The following is a 24546-nucleotide window of genomic DNA, read 5'->3' as shown; positions in this document are numbered from 1 at the left end:
TTTATGCTGACATTAGGGGACACAGTATAATATTTTAGAGAAGGATTTTAAAATTCAAATTGATGTTTGATTCAATATAATCTTAAACTAATAGCTCAAAGGGGTAGCCCACCTAACTTTAAACTGTCATGAATCAGATACAGCAGAAATTAAAATCACCTCTTTACTGTCATGCTAATTCAGACTAAGTGCTTTTGTATTGTCTTCTTATTATGCATTTGTTGATTATGCTATTATTCTGCATTTAATATTAAAATTCAAATAGTAAAACTCCATAAATTGCTTGTTCTACTCCTTTAGTTTAGTTTTACCTGAACCGGCAGCATTCTACGCAGTGTTTGCTTAGGTGAATGCAGAAGCTCATTTACATATGTCCCTAATTGGCCCCAGCAAAAAGAGACCAGGAGCCTATATTGCACCAAGTTTTTCAAGGTTCCGGTTTATTTGCAAACGTGCTCCAGCGTTTAATGATTTTAACACCTTTCTTTTGCTTACAGATTGTTTGCATTGTTTAAAGGGGCATACAAGTGCAAGACAGAATTGCTCTAATTTATTATTGCTCTGTTGCTTGCATACAACTGAGTGTTATACCTCCGCAACAAGGATAAACACATAGATAAAGTCAGCTGCAGAGTAACTATGCACTACTGGAATCTAGCTGAACACATCTGAAAAGCCAATGACTAGAGGCATATGTGTGTGACCACCAATCACCTACTAGTTCTCAGTAGTGTATTGCTGCTCCCGAGCCTTCCTAAGTATGCCTTTCAACAAAAGATACCAAGAGAATAAAATACATTTGATAAAAGAAGTAAATTAAAAAGTCTCTTAAAATGACATACTTGTAATCTAAATCACTTGGAAGTGATGCAGCATATAAATAACTATAAAAAGCTGAGTAGAAAATATCACCTGAACAAAAAAGGAAAATATTTTACCTCAAAATTTCTTAATAAGTTCTCTGGTAACCATTATACTTCAGCTACTGTCTAGCTGCAAAATGAAAAACAAAAAACAATAACCAATCAGCATCAGCAGTGCTGAGGTCATGCTATGCTTTGTTGTGATCTCATGAGATTTCATAGTGAACTTCCTTAATTTAAATAGGAAAATAACATGACTGTGCACATGCCAGATACACGCTCCCTTGCAAATCCTGGGACAAGCTGATTAGCTGCCTAAAGTCCCTTTACAATGGGATGTGAAAACTTATGATATTTTGAGGTAAATATTTTCCTTTTTTTACATAGAGATGTTCAAGTGATATTTTCACAGCTTTTTAAAGCTATGCTGCATCACTTTCATGTGCTTCAAAATTTGGATATCATGTCCCTTTAATGTCCATTTAATCACTCCTATATGATGTATATTTAAAAATGTATTATAATATCCCTTTAAGGAAACATTTTTATAAGGTTCATGAGAATCTAATGTCCTATAAACATTTGTAGACTCGGCATATTCACTGTTTTTCCTCATTTACAGTGCACACTCATAATGCTTTTTCTCTAGGAGCCCAATGCCAACAGTGTGGCGTGGAATACGCAGTGCGAGGACATGCTATGCTTCTCTGGAGGGGGCTATCTGAACATTAAAGCCAGTAACTTCCCTGTGCACCAGCAGAAGCTGCAGGGCTTTGTCGTGGGCTACAACGGCTCCAAGATATTCTGTCTGCATGTTTACTCCATGTCTGCTGTGGAAGTGCCGCAGGTAATAAATCCATAGGTTAATTCCAAGCAGAGCAGAATTTAATCCACTAACAGCACTTGGAAAACCAGGCGCTCCCTGTCTTTAGATCGCTTTTGTTCCCTTATGTTCCCTAACCATCCACTAAATATATATCATAACAAACATATATCTGCTTATGAAAAGCCTGTACATACATCAGTACAATTTCTGACTGGCTGTACTGGGCCAAAAAGTGTACAAAAAAAACAAATCTAAGATGGTAGAGGCATATTACTAGGTTTTAATACTTGACCAGCCAGCAAGCACCCTTCTGAGAGAGGACTCCCTTAGGCAGCTGTCTCATTTGCCTTACACTCTTGTTTTCCTAGGATATTAGTTTGGCATCCTTAGTTACCCATTAGTTGTGATGTTATCCTTTTTTCTTATATTAATTTGTCTCACCCTGAAGCATAAAATGTATATCTTTTTGTTACCCCATCTCATGGCTGGGCCCTTAGCAGTATTATCTGATGCAGTATTATTTGTCCCTGCTCTAGTCTGCTCCTATGTATCAGTACTTGGAGAGGAAGCTGTTCAAAGAAGCCTATCAGATCGCCTGCCTTGGTGTCACTGACCTCGACTGGAGGGAGCTGGCGATGGAAGCCTTGGAAGGTCTGGATTTTGAGACAGCTAAGAAGGTGATGAGCTGTTTCCCATATCTGACCCCTACAGTTTGCCTGTTTACTGCAGATTTCCAGGCTGAGGAACCCAGGCATATCCTGCTATTCACAGTGGTATCCTGTCTAAGGCATTACTGAAAAATGCTGACACGGACATAGCTTCACTGTAATACACGGATACCTCTAATCTCCCCGGCAAAGACACCACTTATACAGCATTGGTATCACTTAAATTGTAGCAACACACTAGCATCACCCGATTATCTTTCTACCCAGTTATTATCTATCTACATAGTATCTTTAGCTACAAAGTATCTGTCTATTAGATAACTATCTATCTACATAGTATCTTTAGCTACATAGTATCTGTTTATTAGATAACTATCTATCTACATAGTATATTTAGCTACATAGTATCTGTCTATTAGACATAGTATCTTTAGCTACAAAGTATCTGTCTATTAGATAACTATCTATCTGCATAGTATCTTTAGCTACAAAGTATCTGTCTATTAGATAACTATCTATCTGCATAGTATCTTTAGCTACAAAGTATCTGTCTATTAGATAACTATCTATCTACATAGTATCTTTAGCTTCAAAGTCTCTGTCTATTAGATAACTATCTACATAGTATCTTTAGCTACAAAGTATCTGTCTATTAGATAACTATCTATCTACATAGTATCTTTAGCTACAAAGTATCTGTCTATTAGATAACTATCTACATAGTATCTTTAGCTACATAGTATCTGTCTATTAGACACAGTATCTTTAGCTACAAAGTATCTGTCTATTAGATAACCATCTATCTACATAGTATCTTTAGCTACAAAGTATCTGTCTATTAGATAACTATCTATCTACATAGTATCTTTAGCTACAAAGTATCTGTCTATTGGGTATCTATCTACATAGTAACTTTAGCTACATAGTATCTATCTATGTATCTACAAGGTATCATTAGCTATTAGGTAACTATCTATTACTGCATTATAGTCACAGTTCACAGAGCACTAAATCACACAGAAAGCACTGTCAGTCTCCAGTGATACAGCATTAAACCACACAATGAGAAGCCTCACACTCATACACATATACCATCAATCAACCGAAACAGCACCAACTTAAAGGCACTCTGCATCCACTTTTTTCCTATATACTGTCATTGTTCACGTTGCAATATGCTTTTATTATTCATTTTGTCTTTTTTTCCTGTAATTTAATTCTTAAAATTTCCGCACTTTCCAGTTCCTTTAAAGTAAAAAAAAGTGCAGACTCCAGACATATACTGTTGTATTCTACAAAGTCATTGTTTGCACACTCAAGTGACACAAAACACTTTGAAATTGTACTATGAAATAATTAAAGTGATTGTAAACTCTCCTCTTTATAAAATCAGATCCAGAATGTTAGTGATATTTTAGATGGTGTTTAATTAATTAGTTGTAATAAAGTTGTGCAATAAATTACTTTTTAATATAAATATGAAATTCAAATACCCTGCGCTCCACCTCCAACTTCAAAAATACATTTTTTTCTGTGAGCTAAAGATTTAAATTGTTCTCCAATCAGTGCTCTAGCTACAACAAAAGGCGCCTAAAAAGGAGAGTGCTGATTGGAGAACAGTGCAAACCTTTAGCTCACAGAGAAATTAACTTTTGAAGTGGGCAGTGGAGTGCAGGGTATTTGAATTTCATATCCATATTAAAAAGTAAGTTACAGCGCATCTTCATTACAACTGATGAATTAAACGCCATCGAAAATATCACTTATATTCCTGATCTACCTTAAATAGGCTGATTTAGAGCTGCTAACTTCTCTTTCTGTAAGTTAATATACTTTTTATCTGCCAGGAACGAACAACAGCTCAGTGGCTTTTTCTATTGCCCCGTTACCACTCATGAGTAGCTACTTTTAGCCCAATTGTGCCTTTCACAGAAGATACATTTCCTGAAGTATATCAGGCAGATCCCACCAATGTCAGCCCAGCCCTGAAATACCAGCAGTGTTTCCCACAGATAATTTTGCCAGCCAGATGGCATTATAAAGTAGCCGGGTGGGGGCTGTGTAATATTTTCTATTATATCATTTTCTGCTAGCCAAAGCACAAATTGATTGCGTAAGTTAACATAAATGTATTTAATGCTAATTTGTGCAATAAAAATGTAAAGTTTTTAATATTAGCTAGTTTTAGCTTCATTTTGGCTAAAATTATAGCCAGGCGGTGCACCCGATAAAAAGGCCCTGGGCAGAACACTGACCAGGCAGTTCTCCTCTGAACAAAGTAAATGGCAACCCCAGATGAACGTTTCAGCCTCCTTTGGGCCTCATCAGGGAGGTGCAGGTATATCCAACCAAGGCACATTGGGCAAGGAGTCCCTTTCCTGAGGTATATCAGTCTGATACTGATTCACCTCACTGACAGGGCCCAAAGGAGGCAGAAACAATTGTCTGGGGTTGCCATTTCCCGAGTTCAGAGGAGAATTGGTATTTTGGGGCTGGACTAACCTTGTTAGGTGGGATCAGACTGATATGCTTCAGTAATGCTCTCCTCTGTGAAAAGCAAAATTGGGCTAAAAGAAGCTACTTCCAGGTGGTAGCCATGCCATAGAACAAGCTACCGAGCTGTTTGTTCCTGGCAGATTGCTTCATTTTCTGTTTGTATTTGTATTATGTACCTGGGGAAGCCAAACGTGAACTCCTTGCCCAATATACTTAAAGGGATATGGCTGCACCTCACTGATGAGGCTGAAACGATCATCTGGAGTTGCCATTTTCCTTGTTCAGAGGAGAATTGCCTAGTGTTTCTGGACTGAACTTGGACAGAATCAGACTGATGTGCTTCAGCAAAGTTCTCCTCTGTGAAAAGCACAATTGTGCTAAAAGAGGCTGCTCCTAGGTGGTAACTCACCATAAAACAAGCTCCTGTGCGGTTGTTCATTCCTGGCAGACCGCTTCTCTTTCTGTATGTATATATATATATATATATATATATATATATATATATTATATTAAACAGGAAATACAAGTTTATGCAGAACTAATTCATAGAGGCAGATTTCTGAATGGTTGGTAAGGGCAACTCTCTGTTTATAAACAAGGATAAGTCTTCACAAGCAAAATAAGTAGCTATATTACAAACAGGAACATCCATTTTTTAAAATGTACATTCTTTATAGCTGTTTCAGTTATAGAGTTTTGACTTCTGATTGTCTCATTATCTCTCACCAGGCATTTATCCGTGTTCGGGATCTCCGGTACTTGGAACTGATCAACAGCATCGAGGTAACTGGTTGTAAATGAAACATTAAGACTATAAATTGTTATGGATTTTCCTTTTTTTGTCACTAAATTATGGCAGCTTGATGCATTTTCATTTTTTGAGGTCATAAAAGGCTTTCTACCCCTCACACGGGTAAACCCCAGAGGGACTGTGGAAGTCTGCACATCCCTTCCTCTGTTATTTCCCTTTAACAAGATTGCATCATTTTTTAATTATATTTCACATCCAAAATCTTGTTATGACTGTTTTCCATTTTCTGCAGTTGGTGCCAAAGGTTACTTTTTCAGCTCGTACAGCTATATATTTTTTTTTGTAAGAAGTATTTCCTGTCTTTATTCATTCATTGCATTATTCTCCTAAAATGTAAACTCTGTGTAGGAATTAACCCTGTATTTATTTGCTATAAATTTGAAATACCCTCAGAATTCCAAGCTTGTCTGTCAACAGTGGGACAGGTTTAGGATACTTCACTTACACATAAAATTTATATTGAAACAGTCTGTGCAAATGAAGCTCGGACAGTTTTACACACTTGGCTTTTATTAAACGCAGTCTGGTGCCTTTCAGCACGTGACTTACAATATTTCAGTTATTCCCCCAACCACCTGAAACAAAGTGTATGACAGTTGGAATGAGGCTCGACCTTAATAGCGCTAATTGTTTTAAGCACGTGCATAATGTTCCTAAACATACAGATCCTTGAACCTAAGGGATGTAAGCTTAGCACATTTTTTGGTTGTATTATTTAGTGTCATATATACATTCTCACTATTTCTCTTAGTACCTTTATCTAGTTTGGACGCACTCAATACTTTTAAGATCCAGGTAATTAAAAAGTATAGGCACGTGTAGGTATCCGTGTTCTCCGCAGAAAATTTTGCCAGCAAGGTGGCTTTATGAAGTAGTCAGGTGGGGCACTTTGCAATATTATAATTTTTTTTATTTTATTTAAAAATGTTAATTAAGTATACAAATCAAATGCATAATAGTAAATATAAATTGATTTATTAATAATTTGTGAAACAAGTATTAAAAAAACAAATATTCAATACTGTAAACTTAATATTGACTTACATTTTAGCTGGGTGGTCCTTAAAATGAGCTGGGTGGTGTGCCCATTAAATTGGTCCTGAGGAGAATACTGGGTATGTTGTTGCAAAATTCTATTTAAACATCACTTTCTGCTTTTTAAAGGAACATTAAAGGGATTCTAAATTCAAAATGAAACTTTTATTATTTAGAGTGTTCAGTTTTAAAGTGAATGTCAACTTTCATGAATCACTGCCCGGTTTTTAAAAAAAACTATTAAAAACAGGGGCATTTTCATTCATGAAAGTTTACATTGCACCGGATTTTACAAATACTTACCTTCTTCTCCTGAAACACCGGATCGCCGATCCCACGCCTGCAACTCCTCTGTACTTCTTCAGGAATGACAAAACCGGCTCTCTGCAATCATGGCTTCCCCCCCAGGAGCATTCATCTGGTGAGGCCACGCCGTGATTGGAGGAAGATGGTTTCGTCATTGCGGTGTTAGTACAGCAGGAAGAAGCAGGCTTGGCGATCCGGTGTTTTAGGAGAAGAAGGTATTTGTAAAATCTGGTGCCATGTAAACTTTCATGAATGAAAGTGCCCCTGTTTTTAATAGGGTTTTTAAAAACCGGGCACTTTATCATGAAAGTTGATATTCACTTTAGCAAAATATTTTCAATTTATTTGTTTTCTTAGTATTCATTTGTTAAAGAGTTAACCTAGGTAGGCTCATAGGTGCCCAGGAGAATGCATATGTCTTTAGCACTTTATGGTAGCAGTGTTTGTAACAATATTTGCAGAAATTGTATACGTTGTTGCAAAGGATAGCAAAAGAGTAAAGGAAATTTCACAATAGAAGTAAATTGGAAAGTTTTTCTTAAAATTGAATGTTCTTCCTGTATCATGAAAGTTACATTTTGACTTTATTGCCCTTTTAAATCTTTATAGAGTTTTTACACATTAACTTTAAGAATTGCTATTTTATCATAAATCTATTAAAGAAACATGAAACACGTGTTTTCTTTCGGAATTCAGATAGAGCATTCAGTTTACTTCTGTTATCAGATTTGCTTCATTCTTTTAGTATCCTTTGAGGGAGCAACAATGCACTACTGAGAGTTAGCTGCACAAAGTGGGTGAGCCAATGTCAAGAGGTATATATGTGCAGCCACCAATCAGCAGCTATCTCCTAGTAGTGCATTGCTGATCCAAAACCGATCTAGGTTTCCTTTTCAACAATGGATACCAAGAGAACAAAGCAAATTAGATGTTAGAAGTCATTTGAAAAGTTGATTAAAATTGCATGCTCTATCTGAATCATGAAAGTTTCATTTTGACTTTACCATCCCTTTAATTATTTATATTCATTGTATAGCAGCAACTATACTTTTATACTAGTTAGAAGTGCTTGTTCACAGATATTATATAATAAGCGAGAGTGGGTTTTCATGTTGACGTAAATAAATGTGTTGTGGGTTTCAGGTTTTCTGCTTCAGCGGACAGGGCAGGTTTGACAGAGGAGTGTTTCATATAGTACAAAAACCACTTGTTAACCACATCAGACGAATTACACACTATCTTATAATAAAAGCTTCCTCGCTCGGTTTATTCATTATTGCTGTAGGTAATACTTGCTTTAATTATTGCTGTTCTTGATCTTTTGCATTCTGCAGTTTACAGATTACATTTTAACACAACATTCAAATGCCCTGCCAGCTTTAAGGCTTCAGTTTTTTTCGTTTTTTTTTCTTGTAAATAAATATATATATTTTTAAACCTCAAAAACTTCTTTATTATTAACTACTAGTGTAAAAGCAGCGGTCCCTCCCGCCCCCCTCCAGCGATGGGCCGCCCACCCTCCTCCCTCCTAACCTTCCCACACTACCAACGATCGGCACTACCGCTGCCCGATGCAGAGAAGGACACAAAGTGTCCCTCTCTTCTTTGGTACCTCTGCCAGAATATGTCTGCACTGCCCCACTCGTGGGGCATACAGAAATATCGTGATCTCGCTACTTTTAGCGAGATCGCGACAGAGAGATGCCCAGGACAGTAGCGTCTTACAGGGTACAATGCTGGTCCTTAAGGGCTTAATGACCAGCGTCGTCCTTGCGCAGTCTCTACTGCGCATCGGCACTGGTCGTTAAGGCCAGGTATGTTTGTCTTGCGCAGTCTCTACTGCGCATGACTTCATCGGACAAACATACCTGGCCTGTTATTATATAGGATACTTGTATAGAGGTTGTATTCTATCTATTAAAGAAACATGAAACCATATTTGGTCTATGATTCAGGTAGAGCAAATGTTTTTTTTTTAAATTTGCTGTGTAATTATTTTATCAAATTTGTTTTGCTCTAGATGGAGAACTAAATGGCAGCAAGTTTGCATAAATGCTTTTGAGCACTAGATAGCAGCAATGTATTCACAATTTATAGCACTCGTAAAAGCATTTTTGCAAAACTGCTGAGCCTGCCTACTTGCTTCCTTTAACAAAGGGTGCCAAGAGAACAAAGTAAATTTGATAACTGTCAAACTTTGATTTTTTTATTGTTGTATACAATAAAAATGTAATGTCCTTTTTAATGATTGTTTCTGGAATCACAATCAAAGTTATTTTACTTGTGTAGTCATTGAAATCTTTTTTTCTTCTCTGTTAAATAGTTAAGTATTTAAGTAAAAATCAGATCCTTATCTTGCCACGTTTGATAGTTTTTAACACAGTCACTTAAATTCTAGAATCTAAAAAATTACATTTTTTTAAAGGGATAGAGCACTTGTATATATCATGCACATGAAAGAGCACAATTTAAACATGTAGATACATTTTGTGGAAATATAAAACATTAAGTTAATTTTGATACTTACAGGAAGTTCAATTGGGCCTTAAATATATAAATAAAAACAGGAACATAAGATTTCACCATCCAGGATGAAATAAATCAGCCGTCCAATGCGTCAAGATTGAAAGTATAAAATATAACTTTTATTAGCAAGTGCAGGTAAAAGTTCTTTTAATATAATTCATATATATCAATATCACAGCTAGTGAACCAGTTAGCCGCTATTCACCACTCCAACATGTTTCGTGCCTAGACCGGCACTTCGTCAGGGATCACTGAATTACACCAGCATTATACACCATATTAGCCCTAAAGCCTTATACATTGCACTGATAAAGGCATTATAGGGCTATATATATCAGACGTACAACTATATAAATAAAAACACACACAAACATAACATGTTATGCATTTGAAAAAAACAGGGGAGGTCAAGCCCAAAGGGGGAAAAAAATAATTGAGACCCATAATATACTGCAAACTTCAGATACTTCTACAGTAACTGTAATTAAACACAAAGAAATATAATTATTTGAATGAAAAAAACATAAAAGCACATTTTTTTCCTCTTGGATTAAGCAAACATAAAATAGTATTTTGCTCTATAAAAATGTATGTTTAGCTGGTTAAATAATGTTCAAGGAAATCATGTAAAATACCAATATGATGCATATTTATAGTTTATGATAGTGATAAAAGAGTGACAAATTGATTAAAGTGAGCGAGTCTTGAGGGAGTATGTTAAAGATGGAGTTTATTTCATTGTAATCATTTTTCAGTGCAGGTGAATAATATTTACAGAGCACAATCATGTGGACACCTTAATAAAGTCTGGCTCCTAAATTAAATATAGTAACATATGTAAGAATGTTTAAAAGTCATAATAACGGCCGGCTAAACAACTAAACCACCATGCTTGACTGCAGCCTACCAGAAAGCATTATGATGGATTAAAGTGGCACTCTGCGACAACCAAGGGGTTAATGTGATGGCAAATACTAGCGTTTCAAAAGCTCTATGATTTATCAGTGATATTATTTAAAGGGACCTTCAGTCATGAAGTTTAAATAAATGTATGAAGCAAATACCTGTATTCTGTTGCAATATTATTCATAAACGAAGTTGCTCCGGCCACCCACAGCTAAACTATTTTTTTTTCAGTGAGGTGACGTTTCCACCTTTTAGCCAATAGCCGTGCTTCAGTGCCGTGTGGCTAGCAAAGCTATTGGCTAAGAGGTGGAAACATCACCTCATTGAGAAGAGAAAAAAATGTTTTGCCATGGGCATCTGGATGCACTTAGTTTAGGAATAACATTGAAACAAAATAAAGTTACTTGTTTCATACATTTATTTAAACTTTATGACTAAAGGTTACTGTTACTTATAGCTTTTTAAAACACGAGAATTTACCACCACTTTAAGGAAACATTAGACCCCAGAAGCAACAAAACAATAATTTATGGACGATAAGTGTCATGGGCCAGGTGCCACTTACCTGTGCTGCCTGCTTTCACATTGCAGTGTATCATTTATCAAAATGTAGTTCCCAAGTCAAGGGCATTGTACAGCGTATTCACAGCACTTGCTGAGATCTGGCCATGAACAATGATCTTTTAGTACTCGTAGGGACATTGTCGTTATCCCCACCCGCACCTGGGAACAGCCTGTCCCTGCAGAAATCTATCTCAGTCGCACTTTGCAACCAACAGTAGGTTACAGAGCTTCTGTCAGCACTGCACTGATGTGGCCCTAAGCTCCCAAGCATTTTCCTCTGCTCACAGCCCTACCAGCACTTCACTAACACATTAAAAAAGGGCTGTGAGCAGAGGCAATCAGAGGATATTGTTAGGGAGCTCAGGGCCACATCATTTATTTGCTGTCTGCCACCCTTCAACAACTAGCGCAACTGTTAGCGCTTCTCTAGCGGATGTAAACGGGTAGTGACAAGAGGCAAGGATTTTTTTTGTGCTGGGGTCTGGGACACAAAATTCAAGTTCCGATGTTGCCCAGGTATCTGGGAAAATCAAGCATTGCTTTAATATGTTAGAGCATTTTATTATTGCACTATTGCTTGAATATAACTGGTTTTATCCCCTACAAAAGGTCTAAACATATAGTTAAAGTTGGCTCCAAAGCAGCAATGCACTATTGGGAGCTGGTAAACCAATGAGAAAATACAAATATGTGTACCACCAATCGCCAGCTAGCTCCCAGTACTGAATAATATGTACAGATTCTTTTTCAACAACAAAATATAAATTCAATATTTAAGCTGAAAAAAACCCAGGTTGAACATTTGATAATTTTTCTCAGGACTTACTATGGATTCAGCACACCATCAAAATGTTATTTTTCATGCATAGTCAATACTAACTTGTTCCAGTTATATATTATTAGTCAATGATTTATTCTTGGCTGATCTATCAGCAATTTAACTGCTAACAATTTGTTATATTATCGTTTTCGCGAACCCAATATTTGCGCTCCACTCGTAATACCAGAGCCCGCAATTGTGCGCTGGTATTTGAAGTGACCCGCAATGCGATGTTGCGTTCATATTGCATGGAAGCTTTGCATTCAATAGGCCGCGCTTCCATAGGCTCCAATGGGAGCCTCGTTCTCATGCTGTCATATACGGCATAAAACCTAGCAGCAGATTTTCAATATATATGTATATAAGCATATATGTGTATATTTACAGGGAACACACAGTTCCCCGTAGACCGCAATGTAAAGGCACTTTTCAGTGCCATTTTTTTTCTAACACCCCACACCCGCCAACTTTAACCCCTAAAAACTCCTTCCTGCTGTTTTTTTTATTGCTACAAGTTTGCTATAGCAATAACCAGCCACTTGTAATGGCTGATTATTGTGCACCCATAAATTGGCGAATTTGCCAGTTTACAGGTGTGCAATAAATTAGCGCTCCTCTTGTAATCTAGCCCATAGTGAGCATGGCTCATAAATGTAAAAACATTATGCTGTGTGAGCAACTCTGGCATGACATGTGAGCATCTATGACAGATTGATTCAATTTAATTTGGCATGAAATTTTAACGTGCCTGAACTGAAGCATGTGTGTACTGACATAAAAGCGGTCATTTACGTTGTTAAATCTTTGTAGACAACTACAAGTGTTTATTATAAATGTGCTCACAAGTTCTATGAACTAATAGAATGGTGAATTAAAGTAAATTATACCTCCCCAGGGATAAAAGATTGATGGCTCATCTGATATTATCACCCTGCTTATTGGACATGCAAAAGTTCTTGAAATGTACGATGGACTTACTTGAAAAAACGTTCGTCGGATTTTTTTTTTTTTAAATTTTTAAAGAATGATACGGGAATGTAAAGAGACCCCAGAGTCATTTTGAAATGAAATTCCATTTTAAAGTGAAGGTCAATTTAGATGAAAAACAAGGGCACTTTAATTCATCAAAATTGACATTTCACTTGTTTTCTGTAAATACTTACCTTTTAATCCTGACAGCCGCTGCAGCGCTTCCTTTGCCCATCGCAAGCCCTCTTTGTGGGTCCAAAATGACGAATCCGGCTTCCTCTAATCATGGCGTTGCCTCAGGCCATGATTCCCCGGGGGGGGGGGGGAGCCGTGATTGGAGGAAGCCGGATTCGTCATTTCTGATGTATGAAGAGGCTTCCGACGGCCGGGGGAATCACTGGAGTGGCTGTGAAGATTAAAAGGTAAGTATTTGAAGAAAACGAGTGAAATGTCAATTTTGATGAATTAAAGTGCCCTTGTTCTTAATAGGTTTATTAAAAACCGGGCACCGATTAATCTAAATTGACCTTCACTTTAAATTAGGCATTTCCACTAAAGCACCAGATGAATTGCAATCTCTTGATTAACTGGAGAATAAAGCACTTTTTTAAGTTTAATAATATATAGCAACAGCGGAAAATTGCATTGCAAATTAGCTGCGCAAAAAAATAAAAGAATATGTTATGTTTTTTAAAATGTCTTTGCTCTTGGTCTAACACACATAACTATAAGGTAAAAAATGTAGTAATAAAAACGGTGCATTGTTCACAAGAACGTATTACATTCAGAAGTCATAGCTTTGCACACCTGGAAAGGCTAGGGGGTGGGGTTGAAAAAATCCCTTACAGCCAGCCATAAATCAACATGCTGCTGTTTTGCAGTGCTTCTGCGTATTTGACTTTTTTCTTCAAACAACGCTTCACTCTGGCTTCACTGTGTTAAGGAAAACGTACACAGTGTAGCCAAAGCACATTGCTGTTTGAAGAGAACAGCCTAATGTGGAGCAGCACAATTAAGTGCAAAATACAAAGCGCCATTGTTGTTTTTTCATAAAATTATCTGAACATATGCGTTCCATGGGCGAATATGAAATAGTCTCTCTAATCCCAGCGTTATTCTGTAAAGATTTTCACACTACAAATCTCAGTTGTTTCTTGCAAACTAAAAAGTGGCATGCTTTTCTCAAAACACAGAATATTTATAATCCTAATAGACAAACACATGCATACAAAAATAAAGGCCATTGTAAGATGCTATACGCAGAATGCAGCGTAATGTAATTTATTTTGGCTGCAGGATTTACTTTTTAGAGTGCTCCCCCTGCTCACTGCTAACGTGCAATATATAGCGAAGTTTCCTTTCCAGCAAGCGCGGTTACTTTCAATAGGACACATCTTGCCATTTGCAGGAACTGCCCCTTTTTACGATAATTCCACCAGGGCAGCCCCTGCGAGGGTCAGCGTGAAAAACCACGTCTGATCTGGCAAAGTTCATATCATTGGGCTCACAGAGTTGCAGCTTTGCTAGTGAAAAAATTACACGTTATACCTTGACATTTTATCACTATAACGGCACTTTAATACATTTTTGTTTTATTTATGTGAAAAAATTGATTCATTTATTTAATTTCAATAGAAAATGAATATATTTACTAGCTTAACTCATAAGAATGCTGTTTTAGACTTTTTTTTTCTTCTTTTCTCTTGATAATGTATTTTAATAGTTTCCAAGGATAAGTGCTCAGCTATACTGTGTGGTTTAACAAGTGATGCAATATCCGCTGGACAGGTTTTTTTTCCAGTTGAACATAGCAAAATGATTCTGCATATTGTCAAGGACATATAATTCCCATGTAGGCATTAGCAATACAAATGATTAATGTGAAGTCTGGTATAGGTTAAAGATTATATTGTGTCGTGTTTAAGCAAAAATTGTTTCCTTATCTATTTGTGAATACCATGCTACGGAATAAAAAGTATAATAAATAAGATGGGCGGTAGCAGTATGTGCATTTTACTGACATTTTACAGCTGTTTCTACTGAGATCTAGTTTGAGTACATCTGTCTTTATGTATTTTTATCAAGTACTATTGTTCTACTTTAAAGGATCTTTATAGTACTTAAATGACATGCTCTTTTTTGTTATAGTGTGTTTTAGCACTAGCAACGGTGCAATGCAACAGGTTTAACCCCCCCCCCCCCCGCAATAAAGTTAAATGCATAGTTAAAGTGTTGCTCGGAAGCCACAGAGCACTGCTGGTCTCAGGTGGATCGAGTCGGTAAGCCAATCAATATTGGTAGTCACATGACCCAGCTATGCGACAGCTGCTGATTGGCACAACAGCTTTATGCATTCAGCACCATTAGTGCTATGTGGCTCCAGAGCAATCCTTTACCTAGGTGTTTAAAACCATAGCATTACAATATCGCTAGTGCTAAAATGACGTTCTAATGAATTACAACATGTCGTTTTTGCTCTCTTATGTCCCTTTTGAGTGTTTTAATTGTTACTAAATCTTTTATTTCTCTTGTTAAGTGTATCCAGTCCACAGATCATCCATTACTTATGGGATATTCTCCTTCCCAACAGGAAGTTGCAAGAGGATCACCCAAGCAGAGCTGCTATATAGCTCCTCCCCTCACATGTCATACCCAGTCATTCTCTTGCAACTCTCAACATAGAAGGAGGTCGGGTGAGGACTGTGGTGTTTTATACTTAGTTTATTTATTCAATCAAAAGTTTGTTATTTTTAAATGGCACCGGAGTGTGCTGTTTATCTCAGGCAGTATTTGGAAGAAGAATCTGCCTGCGTTTTTCTATGATCTTAGCAGAAGTAACTAAGATCCATTTGCTGTTCTCACACATTCTGAGGAGTGAGGTAACTTCAGAGGGGGAATGGCGTGCAGGTTTTCCTGCAAATAAGGTGTGTGCAGTAAAATAATTTTCTAAGGAATGGAATTGACTAAGAAAATACTGCTGATACCGAAGTAATGTAAGTACAGCCTTAAATGCAGTAATAGCGACTGGTATCAGGCTTCTTAATAGAGATACATACTCTCATAAAAATGTGTTTTAAAACGTTTGCTGGCATGTTAATCGTTTTTTAACGTACATTGGTGATAAAACTGTAATGTTAGTATAGCCTTAAATGCAGTGAAAGCGACTGGTATCAGGCTGATTAATAGAGATACATACTCTTATAAAAATGTGTTTTAAAACGTTTGCTGGCATGTTTAATTGTTTTTTTGACATATGTTTGGTGATAAAACTTATTGGGGCCTAATTTTTTCCACATGGCTGGCTTAAATTCTGCATAGAAACAGTTAACTGAGGCTCCCCACTGTTGTAATATGAGTGGGAGGGGCCTAATTTAGCGCTTTTTTGCGCAGTTAAAATTACAAAATGAACCATCCAGATTCCCTCAGCAGTCCCATGATTACTACAGGACATCTCTAAAGGGCTGAAAAGCCTTCCAAAATCGTTTATAGGGAAGGTAATCCACAGATCAGCTGTGGCAGTTTTGTTGTGTCTGTTTAAAAACGTCTATGTCGTTTTTTTTATCTGTTTTTTGCATTAAGGGGTTAATCATCCATTTGCAAGTGGGTGCAATGCTCTGTTACCTTATTATATATACTGTAAAAATTTCGTTTGATTTACTGCCTTTTTTCACTGTTTTTCAAATTTTGACAAAATTTGTTTCTCTTAAAGGCACAGTAACGTTTTTTATATTTGCTTGTTAACCTGATTTAAAGTGTTTTCCAAGCTTACTAGTCTGTTCTAACATGTCTGACATAGAGGAAGCTCTGTGTTCATTATGTTTAAAAGCCATGGTGGAACCCCATCTTAGAATGTGTACCAGATGTACTGATTTCATGTTAAACAATAAAGATAATTTTTTGTCTTTAAAAACATTATCACCAGAGGATTCTGTCGAGGGGGAAGTTATGCCGACTAACTCTCCCCATGTGTCAGACCCTTTGACTCCTGCTTTAGGGACTCACGCTCAAATGGCGCCAAGTACATCAAGGGCGCCCATTGCGTTTATTTTACCAGAGGATTCTGTCGAGGGGGAAGTTATGCCGACTAACTCTCCCCACGTGTCAGATCCTTCGACTCCCGCTTCAGGGACTCACGCTCAAATGTCGCCAAGTACATAAAGGGCGCCCATAGCGTTTATTTTACAAGACATGGCAAGGTTGTGAATAATACACTGGCAGCGGTATTAGTCAGACTACCTGAAATTAAAGGAAAGCAAGATAGCTCTGGGGGTAGTTACAGAGCATACAGACGCTTTAAGAACCATGTCTGATACTGCCTCATAATATGCAGAAGCTGGGGAGCTTCGGTCTGTGGGTGATATTTTTGACTCAGGGAAGATGATTTAACCTGATTCTGATATTTCTACATTTAAAATTTATGCTTGAGAACCTCCACTTGTTGCTCAGGGAGGTTTTAGCTGCTCTGAATGACTGTGTGCAATCGCAGTGCCAGAGAAATTGTGTAGACTGGATAAATACTATGCAGTGCCGGTGTGTACTGATGTTTTTTCCAATACCTAAAGAGGTTTACAAAAATTATTAATTAGGAATGGGATAGACCAGGTGTGTCGTTCTCTTCCCCTCCTATTTTTAGAAAAATGTTTGTAATAGTGGCCACCACACGGGACTTATGGCAGACAGTTCCTAAGGTGGAGAGAAGAGTTTCTACTCTAGCTAGCGTACCACTTATCCTGTCAAGGACAGTTGTGCTTTTTTAGATCCAATGGATAACAAAATAAGAGGGTTACCTTAGGAAAATGTTTATTCAACAAGGTTTTATCCTGCAGCCCCTTGCATGCATTGATTTTGTCACTGCTGCTGCAGCGTTCTGGTTTGAGTCTCTGGATGAGGCTTTTCAGGTAGCGACTCCATTGGATGAATACTTGACAAGCTTAGGGCACTTAAGCTAGCCAATTCCTTGTTTCTGATGCCTTGTTTTTCTTGAATAAACTAACGGCTAAGAATTCTGTTTTTTACTATGCTGGCGCGCACAGCGCTATGGCTTATATTATGGTCAGCTGTCGTGACTTACTAAATAAGCTACTTAATTTCCCTTCAAGGGGCAGACCCTATTCGGCCCTGGTTTGAAGGAGATTATTGCTAATATCTCTGAAGGAAAGGGTAATGCCCTTCCTCGGGACAGGTCCAAATCAAAGGGCCAAAAAGTCTAATTTCGTGCCTTTCGAATCTTCAAGGCAGGCGTGGCATCAATTTCCTCTAAGGCAAATTAAGAGGGAACTTTTGCTCAGTCCAAGACGGTCTGGTAACAACCGGACCTGGAACAAAGACAAACTGGCCAAGGAGCCTGCTGCTGCCTCTAAGACAGCATGTAAAACGGCTCCCTATCCGGTAACGGATCCTGTAGGGGGCAGACTTTCATCTTTCGCCCAGGCGTGGGAGAGAGAGGCCCAGGACCCCTGGGCATTGGAAATTATATCCCAGAGATGTCTTCTGGTTTTCAAAACTTTTCCCCCCAAATAAGGGGAGATTTCACCTTTCACAATTATCTGCAAACCGGATAAAGAAAGAGACATTCTTACACTGTGTACGAGACCCATCCAGTTCCAGGGGTGGAACAGGGATAGAATTTTTACTCATATCTGTTGGTGGTTCCCAAAGAGAGGGAACCTTCAGATCTATTTTGGATCTAAAGATCTTAAACAAATTTCCTTAGAATTCCATCATTTAAGTTGGAAACTATTCGTACCATCTTAACTATGATCTAGGAGAGTCAATAGAGGACTACAATGGATTTGAAGGATGCTTATCCTCACATTACGATGCATAAAGATCACCATCGTTTTTCATGTTTGCCTTCTAGACAGGCATTACCAGTTTGTAGCTCTTTCCTTTGGGTTAACTACAGCCCCAAGAATCTTTATGGAGGTTCTGGGGTCGCTTTGGCGGCCCTTAGGCCGCGGGGCATAGAAATGGCCCCTTATTTAGACGACATCCTGTTACAGGCGTCAAACATCCAAGTTGCCAAGTCTCATACGGACGTAGTACTGGCATTTCTGAGATCGTATGGGAAAGTGAACAAGGAAAGAGTTCTCTATCCCCAATCTCAAGGGTTTCCCTCCTAGGGATTCTGATAGATTTTGTAGAAATGAAGATTTACCTGACGGAGTCCAGGTTGTCAAAGTTTCTAAATTTCTGCCTTGTTCTTCATTCCATCCGCGCCCTTTGGTGGCTCAGTACAGGAATGTAATCGGCTTAATGGTAGCGGCAAGGGACATAGTTTCGTTTGCACGCCTACATTTCAGACCGCTGCAACTATGCATGCTTAGTCAGAGGAACGGGGATTACACAGATTTGTTCTCCTGTTAAATCTGGACCAAGAGATCAGAGATTCTCTTCTCTGGTGACTATCTCGGGTCCATCTGTCCAAGGGTATGACCTTCCGCAGGTCAGATGGGACAATTGTTACAACAGATGCCGGCCTTTTAGGCTGGGATACAGTCTGGAACTCCCTGAAGGCTCAGGGACAGTGGACTCAGGAGGAGACCCTCCTGTTAATGAATATTTTGGAACTGGGAGAGATATTCCATGCTCTTCAGACTTGGCCTCAGTTAGCAACTCTGAGGTACATCATATTTCAGTCGGACAATATCACGACTGTGGCTTACATCAACCATCAAGGGGGAACAGAAGTTCCCTAGCGATGTTAGAAGTCTTAAAATAATTCACTGGACAGAGACTCACTCTTGTCTATCAGCTATCCATATCCCAGGTGTTGAGAACTGGGAGACGGATTTTCTAAGTCGTCAGACTTTTCATCCGGGGGAGTGGGAATCCCTCCGGAGGTGTTTGCACAAGATCAAGCAGGAGAGTGCTTGGCGTTTTTTGACAGCGCCTGCGTGGCCACGCAGGACCTGGTATGCAGATCTGGTGGACATATCATCCTTTCCACCATGGTCTCTGCTTCTGAGACAGGACCCTCTACCTCAGGGTCTTTTCAATCATCTAAATCTAACTAATCTGAGTTGGACTTCCTGGAGACTGAACGTTTGATGTTATCAAAGCATGGCTTCTCCGAGTCAGTTCATTGATACCTTAATACAGGCATGAAAACCTGTCTCTAGGAAAATTTAACATAGATATGGTGTAAATATCTTATTGTTATGAATCCAAGGGTTACTCATGGAGTAAAGTCTGGATTCCCAGGATATTATCTTTTCTCCAAGTTGATTTTGAGAAAGGGTTGTCAGCTAGTTCCTTAAAAGGACAGATTTCTACTGTCTATTCTTTTGCACAAGCGTCTGGCAGGTATTCTAGTCGTTCAGGCTTTTGGTCAGGCTTTGGTTAGATCCAAGCCTGTATTTAAAACTGTTGCTCCGCCATGGAGCTTAAACCTGGTTCTTAAGGTTCTTCAAGGAGTTCCGTTTGAACCTTTTTCATTCCTTAGATATCAAACTTTTATCTTGGAAAGTTCCTTCTTGGTAGCTATTTCCTCGGCTCATAGAGTCTCCGAGTTATCTGCGTTACAATGTGATTCTCCTTATCTGGTCCTCCGTACGGATAAGGTAGTCCTGCGTACCAACCTGGGTTTTTACCTAAGGAGGTAATTAACAAGAATATCACTCAAGAGATTGTTGTTCCGTTCTTGTATCCTAATCCTTCTTCAAGGAAGGAACGTCTATTACACAATTTGGACGTGGCTCGTGCTTTAAAGTTTTACTTACAAGCTACTACAGATTTTCATCAAACATTCACCTTGTTTGTTGTCTGTTCTGGACAGAGGAGAGGTCAAAGGACTTCAGCAACCTCTCTGTCTTTTTGGTTAAAAAGCATAATTCATTTAGGAGACTGCTGGACAGCAGCCTTCTGAAGGGATTACAGCTCATTCTACTAGAGCTGTGGTTTTCACTTGGGCCTTTTTAGAAGGAGGTTTCTGTAGAACAGATTTACGAGACGGAGTCTTGATCTGCGATTCATACTTTTTCAAATTTAACAAATTTGATACTTTGCTTCTTCGGAGGCTATTTTTGGGAGAAACGTTTTTTTACAGGCAGTGGTCACTTCCGTTTAAGTACCTGCCTTGTCCCTCCCATCATCCGTGTACTTTAGCTTTGGTATTGGTATCCCATAAGTAATGAATGATCCGTGGACTGGATACACTTAACAAGAGAAAACATAATTTATGCTTACCTGATAAATTTATTTCTCTTGTAGTGTATCCAGTCCACAGCCCGCCCTGTTCTTTTAAGGCAGGTCTAGAATTTTAATTAAACTACAGTCACCACTGCACCCTATGGTTTCTCTTTTCTTGTCTTGTTTCGGTCGAATGACTGGATATGACATGTGAGGGGAGGAGCTATATAGCAGCTCTGCTTGGGTGATCCTCTTGCAACTTCCTGTTGGGAAGGAGAATATCCCATAAGTAATGGATGATCCGTGGACTGGATACACTACAAGAGAAATAAACTTATCAGGTAAGCATAAATTATGTTTTTACCATATTCCAATATCCCTGCTAAAGGTTCTGTCATTTTGGTTCTCTCATTTTGTTCTTTTTTTGGAAAAAAATGCCTATGTTTTCCTACCACGGTCTTGGCTAATTCACACGTGTTTGATGCAAAATTCTGTAAGAAGTTGCCGCTAACAAGAAGCCTATAGGTTGCCATTCTCTGCTCACACGTACTGTTTGCCTTTCAGGAGCGGAAGAAGCGAGGGGATGCCAACGATGATCTGTTTTTGGCAGACGTCTATGCCTACCAGGGCAAGTTCCATGAGGCTGCAAAACTCTACAAGAAGGGGGGACATGAGAGTCGGGCACTGGACATGTACACAGATCTCCGCATGTTTGAGTTTGCCAAGGTACTAGCTGCATAAATAAACATAAGGACGACCTTCTTCCGTATATTAAAATGTATAGTTTCTGGGTCATTCTGATTGTTCTTTAACTTTCTTGATATTTCACTTTCTGTGTTCATAAATCTCTTTAGTTTAGTTCAGTGCTATGTTATAAAAGTTTTTCATACAAAATGATTTATAGTCGTTTTAAAAATCTGATTTAGTTGGCAAAATTTGTAGTGGTTGTCCTGTCAGAGCAGTCTACGAGGCCAATTTATCAAAGGTCTTGCGGACTTGATCCGACAGTGCGGATCAGGTCCGCAAGACTTCGCTGAATGCGGAGAGCAATACGTTCTCCGTATTCAGCATTGCACCAGCAGCTCACAAGAGCTGCTGGTGCAACGCTGCCCCCTGCAGAATCGCAGCCAATCGGCCGCCAGCAGGGAGGTGTCAATCAACCTGATCGTACTCGATCGGGTTGAATTGCAGCGATTCCTGTCCACCTGCTCAGAGCAGGCGGACAGGGTTATGGAGCAGCGCTCTTTAGACCGCTGCTTCATAACTGCTGTTTCTGGCGAGTCTGAAGACTCGCCAGAAACAGGGCCCTTCAAGCTCCATACGGAGCTTGATAAATGGGCCTCCAGGAATACACCCTTCAAAAAGCCTTGAGTATATTATATGTTCTTCATTTCGGACAATTAAAGGGACATAAAGCATAATATTTTTCTTTTATGATTTAGATAGAACGTACATTTTAAAGCAACTTTCCAGTTTACTCCTTTTGTCAATTTTTCTTCATTCTCTTGGTATCCTTTATTGAAGGAGCAGCAGTGCACTACTGGCAGCTAGCCAAACACTTTTGGTAAGCCAATAAAAAAGAGGCATATGTGCAGCAACTAATCAGCAGCTAGCTCCCGAGCCTACTTAAATATACTTTTCAGCAAAAGAAACCAAGAGAACGAAGCAAATAAAGTAAATTGGAAAGTTGTTTAAAATTGTGTGCTCTATCTGAATAATGAAATAACATTTTGGGGTTTAATGTCCCTTTAAGGACAAATATAAATAAACTCCTACACTGATCAATTAGTCACTATGTAGCTTTTGAAGGGTCAAACCTTGTAGCTTTCCCTTAAGACTCACTGGGGCAGTGATAAAAGCCACAATTTCAAAAAAACAAAAGTGAATCAAAACAAGTAATGAATGTATATTGTACAGTTATTTCTATTCTGATAAATAGGTTATTTAATCTTTAGTTTAACGCCCCTTTAATATTTTCTTATGGATAGGAACATGGAATGTTTATCCCATTTTCTGTTCTGTAGGATTTCCTTGGTTCTGGAGATCCTAAAGACACGAAGACTCTAATCACAAAACAGGCCGACTGGGCCAGAAACATCAGAGAGCCAAAGACTGCAGCGGAGATGTACCTGTCAGCTGGGGAACACATGAAAGCCATCGAGCTTAGCGGGGACCACGGCTGGGTAGAAATGTGAGTGTCACCTTTCCCAGAAATCCCTTGTACATGCCCTCCCACAGAGTAATTTAAAGGGACATGAAACAACCTTTTCTTTCATGTAATTAGCAAGAGTCCATGAGCTAGTGACGTATGGGATATACATTCCTACCAGGAGGGGCAAAGTTTCCAAAACCTCAAAATGCCTACAAATACACCCCTCACCACACCCACAAATCAGTTTTACAAACTTTGCCTCCTATGGAGGTGGTGAAGTAAGTTTGTGCTAGATTCTACGTTGATATGCGCTCCGCAGCAAGTTGGAGCCCGGTTTTCCTCTCAGCGTGCAGTGAATGTCAGAGGGATGTGAAGAGAGTATTGCCTATTTGAATTCAATGATCTCCTTCTACGGGGTCTATTTCATAGGTTCTCTGTTATCGGTCGTAGAGATTCATCTCTTACCTCCCTTTTCAGATCGACGATATACTCTTATATATATACCATTACCTCTGCTGATCTTCGTTTCAGTACTGGTTTGGCTTTCTACAACATGTAGATGAGTGTCCTGGGGTAAGTAAGTCTTATTTTCTGTGACACTCTAAGCTATGGTTGGGCACTTTTTTATAAAGTTCTAAATATATGTATTCAAACATTTATTTGCCTTGACTCAGGATGTTCAACATTCCTTATTTCAGACAGTCAGTTTCATATTTGGGATAATGCATTTGAATCAATCATTTTTTTCTTACCTAAAATTTGACTTTTTCCCTGTGGGCTGTTAGGCTCGCGGGGGCTGAAAATGCTTCATTTTATTGCGTCATTCTTGGCGCTGACTTTTTTGTCGCAAAATTTTTTTTCTGTTTCCGGCGTCATACGTGTCGCCGGAAGTTGCGTCATTTTTGACGTTCTTTTGCGCCAAAAGTGTCGATGTTCCGGATGTGGCGTCATTTTTGGCGCCAAAAGCATTTAGGCGCCAAATAATGTGGGCGTTAAAAAAATATGGGCGTCTCTTTTGTCTCCACATTATTTAAGTCTCATTATTTATTGCTTCTGGTTGCTAGAAGCTTGTTCACTGGCATTTTTTCCCATTCCTGAAACTGTCATTTAAGGAATTTGATCAATTTTGCTTTATATGTTGTTTTTTCTTTTACATATTGCAAGATGTCCCACGTTGCAACTGAGTCAGAAGATACTTCTGGAAAATCGCTGCCTGGTGCTGGAGCTACCAAAGGTAAGTGTATCTGCTGTAAACTTTTGGTAGCTGTTCCTCCAGCTGTTGTTTGTATTGCATGTCATGACAAACTTATTAATGCAGATAATATTTCCTTTAGTAAAGTTCCATTACCTGTTGCTGTTCCGTCAACATCTAATACTCAGAGTGTTCCTGATAACATAAGAGATTTTGTTTCTAAATCCATTAAGAAGGCTATGTCTGTTATTCCTCCTTCTAGTATGCATAAAAAGTCTTTTA

The 24546-nt window shown here is 38.6% G+C and overlaps 1 protein-coding gene across 1 annotated transcript in view; it reads left to right on the top strand.

The window, feature by feature from the left end:
* IFT122 (intraflagellar transport 122) overlaps positions 1–24546 on the top strand; it is a 172338-nt gene that overhangs the window by 43893 nt on the left and 103899 nt on the right. The window contains exons 14-18 of the mRNA XM_053720769.1: positions 1513–1710; positions 2226–2366; positions 5583–5636; positions 21485–21646; positions 22945–23111. Of these exons, the coding sequence (XP_053576744.1) occupies positions 1513–1710; positions 2226–2366; positions 5583–5636; positions 21485–21646; positions 22945–23111 (722 nt within the window). The remainder of the gene's footprint in view (positions 1–1512; positions 1711–2225; positions 2367–5582; positions 5637–21484; positions 21647–22944; positions 23112–24546) is intronic.

This window comes from Bombina bombina, chromosome 7, assembly GCF_027579735.1.
Source record: "Bombina bombina isolate aBomBom1 chromosome 7, aBomBom1.pri, whole genome shotgun sequence".
NCBI classification, from domain to species: Eukaryota; Metazoa; Chordata; class Amphibia; order Anura; family Bombinatoridae; genus Bombina; species Bombina bombina.
The sequence above is the reverse complement of the archived record's forward strand: the minus strand, read 5'-3'. Positions and strand labels throughout refer to the sequence as shown.